This window comes from Oppia nitens, unplaced genomic scaffold, assembly GCF_028296485.1.
Source record: "Oppia nitens isolate AA-2021 unplaced genomic scaffold, nextdenovo-longstitch-racon4-pilon3 scaffold6_pilon_pilon_pilon, whole genome shotgun sequence".
Classification (NCBI taxonomy): domain Eukaryota; kingdom Metazoa; phylum Arthropoda; class Arachnida; order Sarcoptiformes; family Oppiidae; genus Oppia; species Oppia nitens.
In genome coordinates this window covers 6,319,363-6,336,480 of record NW_026533250.1, presented here as the reverse complement: position 1 = coordinate 6,336,480, position 17,118 = coordinate 6,319,363, and the positions used below count along the sequence as shown (strand labels likewise).

At 22.2% G+C, this 17,118-nt stretch overlaps 2 protein-coding genes across 2 annotated transcripts; both read right to left on the bottom strand.

The window, feature by feature from the left end:
* Positions 1-69: 69 nt before the first annotated feature.
* Positions 70-4,022, bottom strand: LOC128962832 (potassium voltage-gated channel subfamily KQT member 5-like). The gene is made up of 4 exons (XM_054309233.1): positions 2,973-4,022; positions 1,597-1,638; positions 662-1,302; positions 70-79 (listed from the first exon to the last, which is right to left on the bottom strand). The coding sequence occupies exons 1-4, from the start codon at positions 4,020-4,022 to the stop codon at positions 70-72; spliced, it is 1,743 nt and encodes a 580-aa protein (XP_054165208.1).
* A 1,143-nt stretch (positions 4,023-5,165) lies between these two features.
* On the bottom strand, positions 5,166-6,335 carry LOC128962655 (protein dj-1beta-like). Its single transcript, XM_054309051.1, has 2 exons — positions 6,054-6,335; positions 5,166-5,709 (listed from the first exon to the last, which is right to left on the bottom strand). Exons 1-2 carry the CDS (start codon positions 6,141-6,143, stop codon positions 5,227-5,229), a joined length of 573 nt encoding a protein of 190 aa, XP_054165026.1. The 5' UTR covers positions 6,144-6,335; the 3' UTR covers positions 5,166-5,226.
* Between the last annotated feature and the right edge of the window lie 10,783 nt (positions 6,336-17,118).

Here is a 17,118-nt window from a genome sequence, read left to right as displayed (position 1 = left end):
TATGCAATATATTATTATAAATTAATAATAATAATAATAATATTTTTTTAGTCAATTATTAAAAAAAATTCATTGTTTACTGTTGTGTAAAGTAATCTCACATATATTTAGAAAATAATAAAAATAAATTTTGTAAATATAATTAAAAAAAATATTTATATATATTTTTAACCTGAAAAAAATCTATACAGATTTTTTTTATTACTAATAATAATAATAATAATAAACAATAATATTATTTTAAGCAATCAATATAAGTATTTTTTGCATATTATTTAATATTTATTTAATTAATAAAGTTTTATATTAATATTATAAAAATATGAAAAATTAATTTACAATTACAAAATTATTATTTAACTTTAATTTAAAATTCATTGATTTTATTTCATTAATAATTATTATTTAATAGTTTTATTTAATTAAAAGTTAATAACCTATATATAAAGTTTTATATTAATATTATTATAAAATCGTGAAAATTAATTTACAATTAATTTATTATTATTATTATTTATTAAAAAAATCATTGATTTTATATTAATAATTAATTATAATATAATTATTTGTCACATTTAAAAATTGCATTTAAAATTACATTAAAAAAACTAATTATTTTAAATTATTTAATAATAAATCAATCAATTGATTTTGTCTTAACAATTGTTTATCAATTGATCCGATAATCTCATCCATTTGATCCAATCTGTGATTTAGATTTGATTGACATTTATCTTGAAATAATTTCTGGGCCAACGATTTATCCGTTAATTTATTAACTTTTTGATGAATACTATTTAAATTGGTTTCCAATTGGCGACGTTGGCACCGGTAGGTACTGTAATCACTGTCCAAATCAATAGTATTACCACCACTACTACTACCTCCACCACCACTACCACCACCACCACCTCTACCTCCTCTACTGTTTGGAAACAATTTGCGAAACTTTCGTTTGGCGACCAAAAATCGGGTATTAGTTACAAACTGGTCGACCAGTTGTTTGCCAGTGGATGATCGGCTACCGGCAGTAGTAGTAAATGGTTGGCCGGTTGGTCGGTTAGCACCAGTAGTTTTCAACTGTGCCGATGATGCCCGTGAGCACCGGTAGGTTGACTGCAATCGCCACATAGACTGCAACAATACAATAGCGGCCAATCGTTTTTTGCCTTTCAGCCGCTCGGCTGCGTGTTTATCGACTTGGATGGCCAGTCCGGCACCGATAATACCGGCCGGTAAGGCAAATAAGGATACACCTATTATGGCAAACAAGCTGGCTATTAGTTTGCCCCACCATGTTACCTTTTTTTTTGTTATAAAAAAAATAATTAATTAATTATAATTATTGTTTTATTTTTTGAATTTTATTAAATATATATAAATATATAATAATATAAATTGAATTATAAAATATATTATTAATGAATATTATTTATATCTAATGTATTTTTTTTTGTATACAATAATTTTTTTTCAAAAAAATTGATATTTATTTTCTACTTTTTATTATATATTTATATATGTTTGTTTTATAATATATATATATATATAAATATAATTATATATATACTGTATATTAAAAGTAATATGACTTACATGAACCCTATCTCCATAGCCAACAGTTGAAAGTGTTATAACCTATTAATTGTTTTTTTTATAAATATAAATAAATAATTAATTAATTAATTATCAAATATTTTTTGTTAATAAATAAATAAATGAAAAAAAGTGAAAATGTTTTCTGGAAAAAATATAGTGTAAATAATTTTTTTTTAAAAACAAATAATTTTATCTCTATATTATCAATATCTAATAATTTTTTTTGATAAAAATATTATAGTATCAGAAAAATACATGTATTAACTAAATGTTAAAACTGTTTTCCTCTATATATACAGTATATACTAGTTATTGATAAATATCTACATAAAAAAATTTGTTTTGTTTATTGTTATTATTATTATCATTATATACAATATATATATATATATATATATATATATATATATATATATATATATATATATATATATATATATATATATGTTTACTGATTAGTAGATGAATTACATAAAAATCAATAATTATTAGTTAATATATTATTTTAATAACTTATGATAAATAATTTATATATATATATTATTGAGATATTAAATATCATTTATAAGTTGTTATAAAAACTAAAAAGGAGTCAATGATTTTTTGTTATAAAAAAATTATTATTATTATTATTATTAGTTTTTATATATATAAGTATTTATTTATTATAAAGTATATATACAGTAGTTTACAGTATAATACTATATAAATACTGTAATATTTAATTATAGTTATAGATATTTAAGTGTCAAATAGTTTGATAGTATTTAATAGTTAAAATTGTTTATTTATTTATATTTTATTATATATATATATTAACCAGACATTGACATATACGGGTTGGCATAATCCAGTATTGGCCAGTTATAGGCAACTGATTTATCAATAAATAACTAATTATTATTATTATTATTATTATTATTGAAATTGTAATAATACTAATAATATTTACTGTATTATTATAAATATTAGTTACATTTATTATTAATTAATTATATTTATTATTTGTGTTATATTTTCCATATTAAACAGTATATTAATAGTATTAATTAATTTAATATTAATTTAATAATTATAAATAGATTTATAAATAAATTATTATTTAGTAAACTAATTGCTATTAATTATTTAAATATTAATTTTTTGATAAAAAATATTATTATTAAATAAATAATTTTAATTTACTTATAATCTTAAAGTTAGTTATCTATTATATTATTAATATTATTAAAAAAATAGATTTTTTAAAAATAATAACTTAATATAATTTTTTTTAAATAACTTAATTTTCTATAATGTGTTAAAAAATAATAATTAAAAAAAATAAATAATTATTATTTCAAATTATTTTTTTTCAAGACAACACCACTTACCGACCACCACAACGATTCGGCCAAACTGGTCATCTGGCTATCGGAGACATCCCTTTCCACTACATAGGATATGTAGGCTAGGACTAGTATGCAGGCCAGCTGTACGTAGACAATGATCAACAATTGATGCAACTGGTCGCCAATGACATCCCATAACAGTCGCCAGGGCTGGTGTTGCTGCTGATAGTGTACTAAATCCTCGTCCATCACTACCGATTCCTCCCGGAGCGCCATCAGCTGAAACATACAGAATGTCCGATGAAAGCCACGCAAGGCTGAAACGGCAAATACTTGACTACCGTGTCGGGTGTCGGCACTGAGGACAACAACCGACAATAGTATGATACAGACATCCATGCAATGGGATGGTTGTCTTAGATACCGGAGTTTTCCCAGCCATCCGACATACTGGCGCCTACACGAGGCCGACCATAGCCGGACTAGGAATTCACTGAGAAACCATAGGACAGTCGACTTTTCCATAATGGCCAGTATGGGTCCAATGGTTGGTGCGTACGGAGCACAGGTGGACAGTATGGTAAGTATTAGACAACAGATAACCAATACAAATACCAGTAGATGATAGCTAATGGATAGTACTGTATGTGAGGGGCGATGAAAAAACTGGTAGACCCGGTATTGTCGGCTATAGACTAGTGTAGTATTACCGATAGCAGCACCGGTAGTTTGTTGTTGTTGTCGACAAAAGTCACTTTGATTTTGTTGTTTATATCGTTGTCGGCGACGTTGTTGACAATCGCCCATCAATTGCCTAATCATTGGTAAATCGTTGACTATTTGCCGACGATGTCTATGACGACTATAATCCCGGAGCCACTGTACGGGTAGACTATTGTATAGTTTTCGTGTAGTGGTGCCAAACAATAGGCTACCACCGGTGCCCATACCTCCTCCTCCATCAGCAGCAGCCGATTGTTGTTGTTTTTGTCCAATAATTTCATAGTCATAGCACCTATTGATTGTAAAACTACGTGTTTTTTCTTCAACTAATAAACTATTATCAAAATCATCATCTGTTTGATGAAACATTTTATAATAATTTAAAAAAATAATATTATTTTATTTAATACACTATAATAATATAAAATATAAGATATATAATAGTTTTTTTTATTTTATAATAAAACATAATTAATTATAAAACAAAATTTTCATTATTATTATTATTATTGCTATTATAATATTATTGATTAATTTTTTTATAATAAAAAAATTATAAATAATTAATTGTTAGACACATTTGATATGATATTTTACTGCTATATAATACTAATAGACTGTATATAATTTGTAGACATATAGATAGATAGATAGAGGACAGGGAGGTATTATTATTATTATTTAAGGTATCTCTCAACATTGATTGATTAGTTTTTAGCAAACAATTTATATATAAATATAAACATAATATTTGATAGCAATTAAGGATTTTTATTGATTAATATACACACAATATATTTATAATATTTATATATCAAGTTTGATACTATTGTTATTAAATACTTGAAATTATAATAATTATTATTTTATTTAATTTCAGTTATCAATAATTTATTAACTGTTGATAATTAATAAAATATAATAATATTGTAATAATAAAAATTAGTTTCAATTATAATTAAATACTTTATATATGATTTAATTTATTTTTTTAAAGTTGTTAACATTTAAAATAAAATTATAAATTACTTATAATTTTATTTTATTTACTTTAATTATATTTCATATATATATATAATTTTTATAACTATTTTTTGTTTTGTTTTTAGCGCTTAATATTATCGTAATAATAATAATAATAATAATTAAAACACTAGTACCATCTGGGTCTATTGAAAATTAACTAAATTATTATTATATTATTATTATTATAATTAATATTAATACGAAAGTTAAAAATTATTATTATATAAATTATTATAAACAAACATTAAAACTTATAGTTATATAAATTAATTGACTTATAATATAATTTATATTATATAAAAAAACAAACAAAAAATTGAAATCAATTTCAAAAAATTAAATTATTTATTTATAATTTGATACTAAAATATATTTATGAATTTTATTACTAAATGTTTTATAATATAAAATTTATATATTATTTTAATATTATCAAAAAAAATATTAAACTTTAATAAAAACAAAACTTAACATTTATATAATTATTTTTTTAAAAATATATTTAAAATATACTAAAATTTTATTTTAAAAAATATTATTATTATTATTATTTAAGAAGCATTAGTCGGCTAAGTTCGGCCACTTTTTCGGGACCATATAGTTTCTCGACTATGGCCAGTGCCCATTCAAAGGACGTACCCGGTCCTAGACTGGTCACTAGCGGACCATCGACTACAACCCGAGAGTCGGCAACAAACCGGAAGTTCGCGTCATCGGCTAAACCGGCGGATTTCAGCGGATGACATGTCAATCGGCGTCCGTAGCCTACCCGGTGACTCTGGAAAGCCAAAGGTGCCGCACATATAGCTGCGAGTATACGATTGGCCTGGTAGTGTCGCCGCAGTAGTTGACCAACAATTGCCGATTCGATTAGTGCCGGTGCGGCACCGAAACCGCCCGGCAATATCACGGCATCGTAGAGCTCCTGATCGCCGATGTCGGCCACGTCGATGTCGGGTACCATATGTAGACCGCGACTACATTTTACTGGTTGTTTGCCGCCGGCCAGTCCGCCCACTGTGACGTCCACCTGAAATATTCGGCAAAATTGTTTATTTGTTAGCCGAAAGAGAGAGAGAGAGAGAGAGAGAGAGAGAGAGAGAGATCGGGTATGTATTAGTCAAAAGACATATATAAATAGCTAACTAACTCTCTGTCTCTCTGTCTCTCTGTCTCTCTGTCTCTCTGTCTCTCTGTCTCTCTGTCTCTCTGTCTCTCTGTCTCTCTGTCTCTCTGTCTCTCTGTCTCTCTGTCTCTCTGTCTCTCTGTCTCTCTGTCTCTCTGTCTCTCTGTCTCTCTGTCTCTCTGTCTCTCTGTCTCTCTGTCTCTTTCTATACAAGTGATGGATCAGTTGGTTAATAGACAGTCACTTACACCGGCTCTCCTCAAGACATCAAACGATATGGAAGTTTCCATTTCTTCCGCCCCTTCCGTCAGTATTATCAGTGCTGTCGGTGTCGCCATCACAGGTGTTGGTGATGGTGCGGGTGATGATGACTGTACGTCCAGTTAGTTGTTTGAGAACCGGTAGCTATTGATAATTAGATGACAACTTTTTTTTTGCAACATTTACTACAAACTAAACACTATTACTAGAAATAATTATTAATTTTTTGTTGTTGTATTAAATTAAATAAACTTTTATATACTGTATATAATATACTCATATCTCTATATATTTTTAATATCAGTCTCTCTCTCTTTCAATGTATTTATTATTATCAGTAGTTAATTCAAAATCAATTTTGAAGGTCAGGTATGGATTTTATTACATACATAAGCTATTCAATTATAAAAAAAACTGTACTTAAATTTAGTACTAAATAAAAACTTAACAATCAATAATAATCGTCACAAAAATTTATATTTTACTTAAATTTAAAAAAATAATAATAATTGTTTGATTAGTTTTTAGATTTTTTTTTTATGATAATAGTTTGCAAAATCAAATAATATATTTTAAATAATTAGCTAATTGTAAAAAAAAATATTATTTTTTCAAAAATTATTTTTTGTAACAATCATTAAATTTAAGTTTAAGATAAAATCTTATTTAAAAAAAATATATAATAATAATTAATACTATTTAAAATACAAAACAAAATTAACTTATTTAACAAAAAAAAAACTGTAAATAATTATTTAAATAAATTGATAGTTTAAATATTTTTAAAAATTAATTAAATTTTAGTCCCATTCGCATTATTTGAGTTTTTTATATATATAAATATAATAAAATTTAAATTAAAAAAAATATTTATAATAAATATAAAAACAAACTAAAATTATTATAATTTTAAATAAAAATATTTTGTATTAAATTATTTATTTTTTTTTAAATATAGATAAATATATTAATTATTAAATAATAAAAAGTATAACAAAATATTTTACTAATATAATTAAACAAAAACAAAAATTAATATTTATTTTAAAGTATAGTATAATTTGTTAATTAAAAACTTAATAAACTTAAAATATAATTATTATTATTATTTAAAAAAATATAAAAACTGTAAACAAATATTTATAAAAAAAATTATAGTTTAAATATTTTTAAAAATTAATTAAATTTTAGATTTACGGACTACTAGTTAATATTTTTAAAAAAAAAACAAATATACAAAAATTAAAATTAAAAAATATTTGTAATAATTATAAAAACAAACTACAATCTATGATTACTGATAACTTACAATAATTTAATTAAAAAAAATAAAATAAATAAAATTCATAATTAAACTAACTAGCTAAACTTATTAATATTTTTAGTTTTTTTTTAATTTTTGTTGTTAATAAAAATATATAAAAATCTATTATCTTATTTAATACTGTATAATGATTTTTATGATAGTGTACGGGGGGGGTACTAGGTTAACCCGGGGGGGGGGGGACACATACACATAGACACACGTTAATTATATTGTAATTAATAGAAATAATTAATTGCCAATAGTAACGGCTCGGTAGCCTAACAAATACTGATGGCCAGTACAGTGGCTACCAGTGCTGACCATATAGTGATCAACCAATTGACTAGACATACGGGATGATCGATTCGGTGGACTGGCTGTACGGACCAGATAGTGGCCAACCATTGAACAACAGGATAGACAACTATAGTCCAATAGGGATCAGTAGTTAGCAATAGTTGACCGATAATACCCATACAGTTGCCGATGACTATCCATATAGTGATTGAATATATTATTAGTTTAGTAAACTATATGTTAAATAAACGAATGGACAGTTAGATAGTTAGAGGACAGTCATGTATTAGTAGTAAAATTACTTTTGTTACTTACGTTATCATTATTATTATTGTCGTCAACAGGATTTAATTTCAGACAATACCCATAATACCCATACAGTTGCTGATGACTATCCATATAGTGATTGAATATATTATTAGTTTAGTATAAAAAAGACAAACTTTGATCCGTTAGTTAGTTTCAGCGATAATAATCCTAATAACGATAATAACGATAATAATCCTAATCCTAATACCTAATATTATCTACTAAATTGGATATAAAATCATTATAGCGATTTAATAAAAAATGACTTGCTATTTGATGTCAATAGCAAATATTTTTTATGAAAAAACTTAAAAACTTTTTTTTTTTTTTTAAAAAGCAATTCAATCAACAAATTAAACAAATCAAATTAAGACTACATTATGTATTAGCACCAGGGTTTTTCAAGAAAATAAATGCCTGCCCTGGCAATGCCCAAATAGATGCCATAAATGCCTGGCATTTTGGGCATATATTTTATTTGCCTGCCAATTTAAATTGCTAAAAAGCAACTGTATTTATAAAAATAATGTAATTTAGTATTTTAACGTGTTAATTAAATTTACAATTAATTTACTTATTTCCAATGATATTACCTTTTAATTTAAAGGTATACAAAACAAAAATACAAGAAAATATATTATAAAAACAATGTTTTATAAATTAATTAATAATATAAAATTAAAATAATAGGTGTCACCACCTGAAAATAGATGCCCAGGGCATGGCAGAGGCAGGGCAGAAATTTGGCAAAATTGGCATCTATTGTTTATGCCTGCCATTTTTAATACCCTTGTTAGCACACAATTGTTGTATGAAATTATGAATTAAACTAAATGATTGATAATAATTGTTTAAATTATTAATATGCCAATAATTATGTCAATTGTATGGGTAATTTTACGTTTAACAAATAACAATTAAAAAAAACAATATCAACAAATTACTTGGATGTATTTTTTTATTTATGTTAACCAATGTTTATCATATGCTAATACTTAATAGGCAAATATTTGTTTGCATTAAAATTTATCAATCAATTATTTAAATTGTATAAACAAAATCATATGAATGATATTAGGTTTTTCATTTTCAGTTTGGAAATTAATGGAAGATTTTTAACACATTTAAAACTTTTTATAGTTTTCATCCATTAAATTATGTTACAATTAAAACTGAAAGAAAAGATTGTTATATCAAAAAAAATCTGTTGACAGCTAACAAATTGGTTACGATATATAGATCAACAATAATGTGTTGTTTTATCCCAAAAAATCTAAGAAACTTGTTTAACAATCATCATGACAGTGGACTACAGTAGACTTTTTTAGGACAAAGAGATATTTTAACAAATGGCTATAATTTATTTGAAGCTATTATTTTAAAAGCAATTTTCTACTATATATATACTGATGAAGGATTTGATGAGATTATTGATTGTCGAAACTCTTTTGCAGACAATGTATGCATTGAAAACAGAAAAAATGTGTACGAAAATCGCATATTTTATTTTATTATGAAATATATGATGAACTATATGTTTTCAAATACTTGTGAAATCATTGCTGTGAATACTTATGAGATAAAACTTTACTAATATATGGACTACAGCTAAGCTTATCTTAACTAATCAATTAAATATCAATACTAATCATTTAGTTAATGATTTATTGAAAACATCAAATAATTTATATCAAATATTATACAATCGTTTAATGGATGTTTTAATTAATAAAATTAATTTATTATTTATGATACATTTATGTCATATGATACTTTTATTATCCATTTTTTCGTATCAATGTTCAGATCGTTAACATTATATAGGATTTCATTTTCGACAATAAAGTTGACATTACGCGACAAAGTGGCCGCCGATACTATTATGTTGTGAATTATAATGTCAGAAGTCATTTCAGCAATTGTTGAACTGGTGTTCGAAAGATAATTCTCTGTAGTTTTCAATTCAGTTTGAATTTGAGATCCGATAACTAAGACATTCATTTAATTTATTATGAAAATCTAAATTATTAATAGATTTTTTTTAATTATTTTATTTCAAATATTAGTTATATATATATATATATAATATAAACTTACTTTAGTATTATCAGCCAATTTACTCAAACAATAAGAGTTAATAACAATTATTGAAAACTTGTCAAACATTAGGTTTTTAAATATTAAAAATCAATTCGGGATTTGTGACCAAAAATTTTTGAACATTTTTCACGTCCATCACTGAACTAATACCGAACAGATTATATTTTTTTAAAAAATATTTTATAATTTAATATTTTATAGAAATACTTCAGTAAAACATATCTTGTTATTAACACAAAAGTAAATAATTATTAAATTATAATTATTGTAAACATTCTAATGTAACGTCATATGTGAAACATTAAACAATGAATCATATTATTGTTAAAAATAATACTTTTACAAAACATTACAAAACTATTAGTATACAGTAAGTAATATTTAATTTAAAATTTTTTAATTAAATTTATTTTTATAAAACTTAATTCTAGTTACACAAAATTTAACTATTTATTTTTAATTAAAAAAATAAATAAAAAAAAACAATTTATAGCAATAATCTGTTAAATTGTTTGACTATGATATCTATCTGTGCGGTGGTCTCAGCGATCAAACCTATTTGGCCCGTTGTCTCCAATATGATACCTAAGCAGGTATTTGGCTAATAATTAGCTAATTGTAAAAATAAAATATTATTTAAAAAAAATATTTATTATAAATGTTTAAATTTGTTTATTTGTTTTTTGTGATAACAATTATTAAATTTTTAGATAAATATCTTATTTAAAAAAATATAATAATTATTATAATAATAATTAATACCATTTATAAACAAATCAACAAAATTTACTTATTTAACAACAAAAAAATTGTAAATAAATATTTAAACAAATTGATAGTTTAAATATTTTTAAAAATTAACTAAATTTTAGTCCCATTCGTATTATTTGAGTTTTTTTATATATAAATATAATAAAATTTAAATTAAAAAATATTTGTAATAAATATAAAAACAAACTAAAATTATTATAATTTTAAATAAAAATATTTTGTGTTAAATTATTTTATTTTTTTAAATATAGATATATATATTAATTATCAAATAAAATGTATAACAAAATATTTTTTTAGTATAAATAAACAATACCAAAAAATTAATATTTATTTTATATAGTTTATTATAATTTGTTAATAATAATTAATAATTAAATAAATTTAAAATAAAATTATTATTACAAAAAAACTGTTAATAAACATTTGTGTATAAAAATTATTAATTTAAAACTATTATCAAAATATAGTTTTTAGTTCTATATAAATGTTTTATTTTATATTTTTTTTTTTGAATACATAAATATGTGAAAAAATATAAATATATATTATATATATATGAAAATATTTAATTAAAAAAAAATTACTTAAAAATTAAATTAACTAGCTAAGATTATTTATATTTTTAGTTTTATTTTTGTTGTTAATTGTTGTTACCTTATATTATATATATTTTATCTTATTTCATACTGTATAATTATTTTTATGATAGGGTACGGGGGGTATTAGGTTAACCCGGGGGGCATTAGGGAGGGACACACACAAACATAAACACATACACACACATACAGACACACACACTAACTATATTGTAATTAATAGTAATTAATTGCCAATAGTATGACTCGGTAGCCTACAAATACTAATGGCCAGTACAGTGGCTACCAGTGCTGACCACATAGTTATCAACCAATTGACTAGACATACGGGATGATCGATTCGGTGGACGGACTGTACGGACCAGATAGTGGCCAACCATTGAACAACAGGATAGACAACAATAGTCCAATAGGGTTGACTAGTTAGCAATAGTTGACCGATAATACCGATACAATTGCTGACGACTGTCCACAGAGTGATTGAATATATTATTAGTTTAGTAAACTATATGTTAAATAAACGAATGGACAGTTAGGTATGATAGAGGACAGTCATGTATTAGTAGTAAAAATTACTTTTGTTACTTACGTTATCATTATTATTATTGTCGACAACAGGATTTAATTTCAGACAACATCCGACCAAATGGTCGGCCATTGCGGCCATTATTATAGCCGATAGGGTGTTGATAGTGGCGGCGGTTATCAGTAGTAGTAGTCTTAGCCATCGTTGTCTGATAATAACAACAACATAATTATCGTAACCAGTGGTTACCCGATATTGGCGGCGGCGGTGGTCATGACCATCACCACCACTACCTATATCTATGGTAACAATAGCGGTCAATGAGTGGGCAATTAATGGTTGTTGGCCACCGCCGCGGGTAATGTCCGTATGATTAGACATATATTATTAGATTTATTAATAAATATAATAATTGAAAATTAACTTTTATTTATTGGTATTTTTTAAAAACTAAACAAAAAAATATTAGTTAAATAATACTACTTTTAATACAGTATTAGTAGTAGTAATAATTGTTATTATTTAATAATATTTTTTAAATTTATTATTATTTTTTTTGTTTTGCAACTATTTTTTTATTTTTTGATCATTAAATTTGATTTTGTTTTTTATATAGTATTTTTAAAATTATTATTATTAGTATTACTAATTATTACAACAAAAATAAAACAATGAGTCTATAAATACAAAATATATAAACTTAACATTATTTATGAATTAAAATAATATAATATAATGAGACTATTGTAAATTTGCAAATATTTTTATTTTTAAAAAAAATAATTTATGTAAAATTAAAAATATATAATTAATGATTTTATAATAGAAAAATAAATAAATAAATAAATAGATTTTTTATAACTATTATTGTTAATTATTATTTAACTAATTATGAAAATACATTATTAAATATTACAGATATTAGATATTAGATATATATATATTTTTCTATAAATGTTTATATAATATATATATATATTTATAATAAATTTTAATTTTAACTAAATATCAATTTAGATTATCAATGTCAATTTTGTTTTTGATTTGTTAATTGATTTATTATAGCACTTGTATAATTACGGGACAATTCCTGGGATAGCTGTTAACGCTAGACTGCCATCGATTAATTGCAAATTATTCATACTATAGGCAAATACGTTGATTTTATCCGTAAATAATGCTAATTAATTAATTATTAAATATAAAAACTAAATAAATATATTTTTATAATTTTACAAATTCATTATTCATTATTAAAATATAAAATTAATATATATATATATTTCTATTTTTTAAAAAAATTATTTAAAATAAATAAATAATTTATATCTAATTAATTATTATAATTAAAATATAAAATAAATAAATAATTAATAAATTAAAATATAATAATTAAATCTACCATGATGATGATTATAATTTCCAACATAAACATCCCATAGACTAGTATTTAGATAATCGCTATTAAATTCATCGCTACATTCAAATTGTATTATCATTATCATCGATACAATTAATATTATTAATTAATATTAATTTAATTAATTATTACTATTGTTTTCAATATTAATAAAAAAATTATTGGCATTTTGTTAAAAATGGATTTTAATTGCATATACAGTATATTTATTGTACAGTAGTAATTAGTTATTACTAACAATTTTAATAAATTACTAAAAAAATATTATTATTATTTTTAATATTGAGTCATACAGTAATATATCTACTTAAATAAAACGGAAAAAAAATTGAAAAAAATAATTTATATATTTTAGATTATATATTTTTATTATAAATTTAATAATAATTGATAAATTATGTCTAAATTTGGCATATTTTTATTATATACTGTTATTATTACTACTTAACTGAAAAAATATTAATATAATTATTATCAGATAAATAGTAACAAATAATTATATATATATTTTTATTTTTTTTTTAATATTTTTTGTGTTTTTATTTTTAGTAAATATAATTTACAATATAATTTAAATATCTATAATAATTTAGATTATTATTATTAGTATAATATTAGTTTTATTAATTTTATTTATAAATTTTTAAGTAAATAAAATAAAGTATTAATATTTTTAACTTTTAACAATTACTACTTTAAACTATATATATATTTCAAATTTAACAGAAATAAATATATAAATATTACGTCAATTTTTTGCGTAACGACAGTAGTAGTAATAAAATACGACAATTATATATAAAAATACTGTATATATTGCGTAATATTTTAGTTTTGCTAAAAATTTATCTTATTTTTTTTATTTAAACAAAAAATATTTATTTCCTTTTTTACTTAAATAGTAATATTATGATTCAGTATTAATAATTTTTATAAAAAAAATTATATATATATATATATATATAATACTTATAGTAAATAATAACTTTATATTTAAACAAAAATATATTTAAAACATTAAATATTTTTGTGCGTTTTGTTTTAGTATGAAATTACAAAATAAAAAAAATCAATGAAATTTTAATTTAATAATTTTCAAATAAGGAAAAATTTTTTGTTGTTGTTGTTGTTATAATTATATAAGTAATTATAAAATAAATTAGTATACCAACAAAAAAAATGCTAATAAAAATTATATTAATATCGATAACAATTCAAATATTATTATTAGTTAATAATAATAATTATTATATTAATTGTTTTGATGACTATATTGAATGGAGCGATGAATTTAATAGCGATTATCTAAATACTAGTCTATGGGATGTCTATGTTGGCAATTATAATTATCATCATGGTAGATTTAATTATTATATTTTAATTAATTAATTATTTTTAATAAATTTATTTTAAAAAATAGAAAAATAAGTATTTAATTAATTAATTAATTAATTTTTTTCTAATAATTAATAATTAGAATTATTTTCGGATCAAATTAACAGTTTTGCCAATAGTATGAATAATTTACAACTAATCGATGGCAGTCTAGCGTTGACAGCTGTCCAGGAATCGCCCGGTAATTATACGAGTGCTTTGATTCTATCGAAACAATTGTTAACCATTGATACTATTGAACTACGATTGGCCATACCTGATGACAGCCAATCATTAAAATCGATGATTTATTTAAATATTACCGCAGATGATGATGAAAAATATTATGAATATTTTTTATTGGAAATTAAATCAAATAAAATCTATTACAAACATATTGGTTATCAATCGGTTCAACATACGGGTGATATACATGTTAATTCATCGCAATTTTTTAATTATCTAATTAGTTGTAATCGGGATCTATTTCGTATACAATTCGATAATGTACCATGGCCAAAAATTTGGCGTCAATTTAATGGTCCGTGTAAAATGCGTTTAGGTTTAGCACTGGTTGTTTATCGCACGTACAATTATAATACGCGTATAAATACGCGTAACAATACGCATACCAATACCAATAATAATAATAATAATAATACGTGCAAAACGTTAGCCATTGATTATATTAGGACGTTTGCTAATGGAAATTTTCTAAATTATCGTACACAATTGTTTAAATTTTACATTGATAAATTTATCGATAATGATTACTATAGAAAATCATCATATAATATATGCAATTATATGAATAATTATATAAATGAACATGTTAATTTAACGGACAGTATTATTGTTGATAATGATGGCAATGCTACACAACAATTATCAAACGTTTTTATGGTTAGTATACTAATTGTCGGTATATTATTGACAATATTATTACTGTTAGTGTTTTTTGTGTTAATTATTAGATATATTTCCAAACGTAACACTAATAATAATAATAATAATAATAATAATAATAATAATAATAATAATAATAATAATAATAATAATAATACTAGTGATGATAATAATAAACGTAAATCATTAACAACTCAAGTAGTTTACGATGAATATAATTATGATTATCTATTAAATAACCTAGATGATAATAATATTAATAATAATAATTATACTATTATTTATGATGAACCTATACATCAATTACAATATGATGACACTATTATCAATTGATTAATTGATTGATTGATTGATCAATTAAACAATTGAATGATAATTATATTATAATGAAATCAAAAAATTAATTTAAATAATATTTATAAATTTCAATATTTATTTATTTTTTAAATTATTTCAATAAAATTGTAGATAAAATTATTGTATATAAACTTAATATATAATAATTATAATGTTAATACTGTAAATCTAAATTGAATATAATTTAATAAAATAAAAATTAATTGATTTTTATTGATTTATAGAAATTTTCCTTGATTATGTTTTGTTAAAAATAATTAAATAAAATTAATATTAAAATCAATTGCATTAACAACAAAAATATAGTAAAAAATTTTTTTTTTTTTAAATATAATATGAGTTATAAATTTTTTGATTATTTTTAATTTATTTAATAATTATCTAAATTATAAGTATTACTAATTTTTTTAATTGTTATTTTCAATATTAGTACATTTTATGTTATTTTATAATTATCCAAATTTTTTCAATTTTCTCTAAAAAAAAATTCAATAAATATATTATTTAAATCAAAATTAGTGATAATTATATATATATTACAAGTAAATAATAAATTTCAAAATTAATATTTTAAAACAAAACTATTAATTCAATTTGTTTTTTTTAAATATTAAACATTTTATTTTATATACTTAAATAAAAAGTTATATTTTAAATAAATTTTTATAATTTTTATATTAATATTTTATTCAATTAGATATATACGGTATATAAATATATTTAATAAATAGATAAACTTTTGTTATTTTATGACATGTACTGTATGTATGTATGAAAAGCACCGACATTTCACTTAAGATGATATGACAGACAAGCAATTAGTGGGAAAGTTAGCTAAAAATGTTGGCCCAAATTTCAACCAAATGGATGCACCCGTTAGTAAACATTAAGCGATTGGATACTAGACTTTTGGTTAGAGATAGTTTCGTTAAACTAGTGGACAGGGAGTCTGTACTGAAACTAATGATGTTTTAATGAATATAATTGTCTAAACTTTTTCAATCAATTGATCTAAAAAATCTGGATATGAATTGGCTGATTGAGTCATTGGAAACCTATATGTCCTCTCATACTAATGGTATCGACA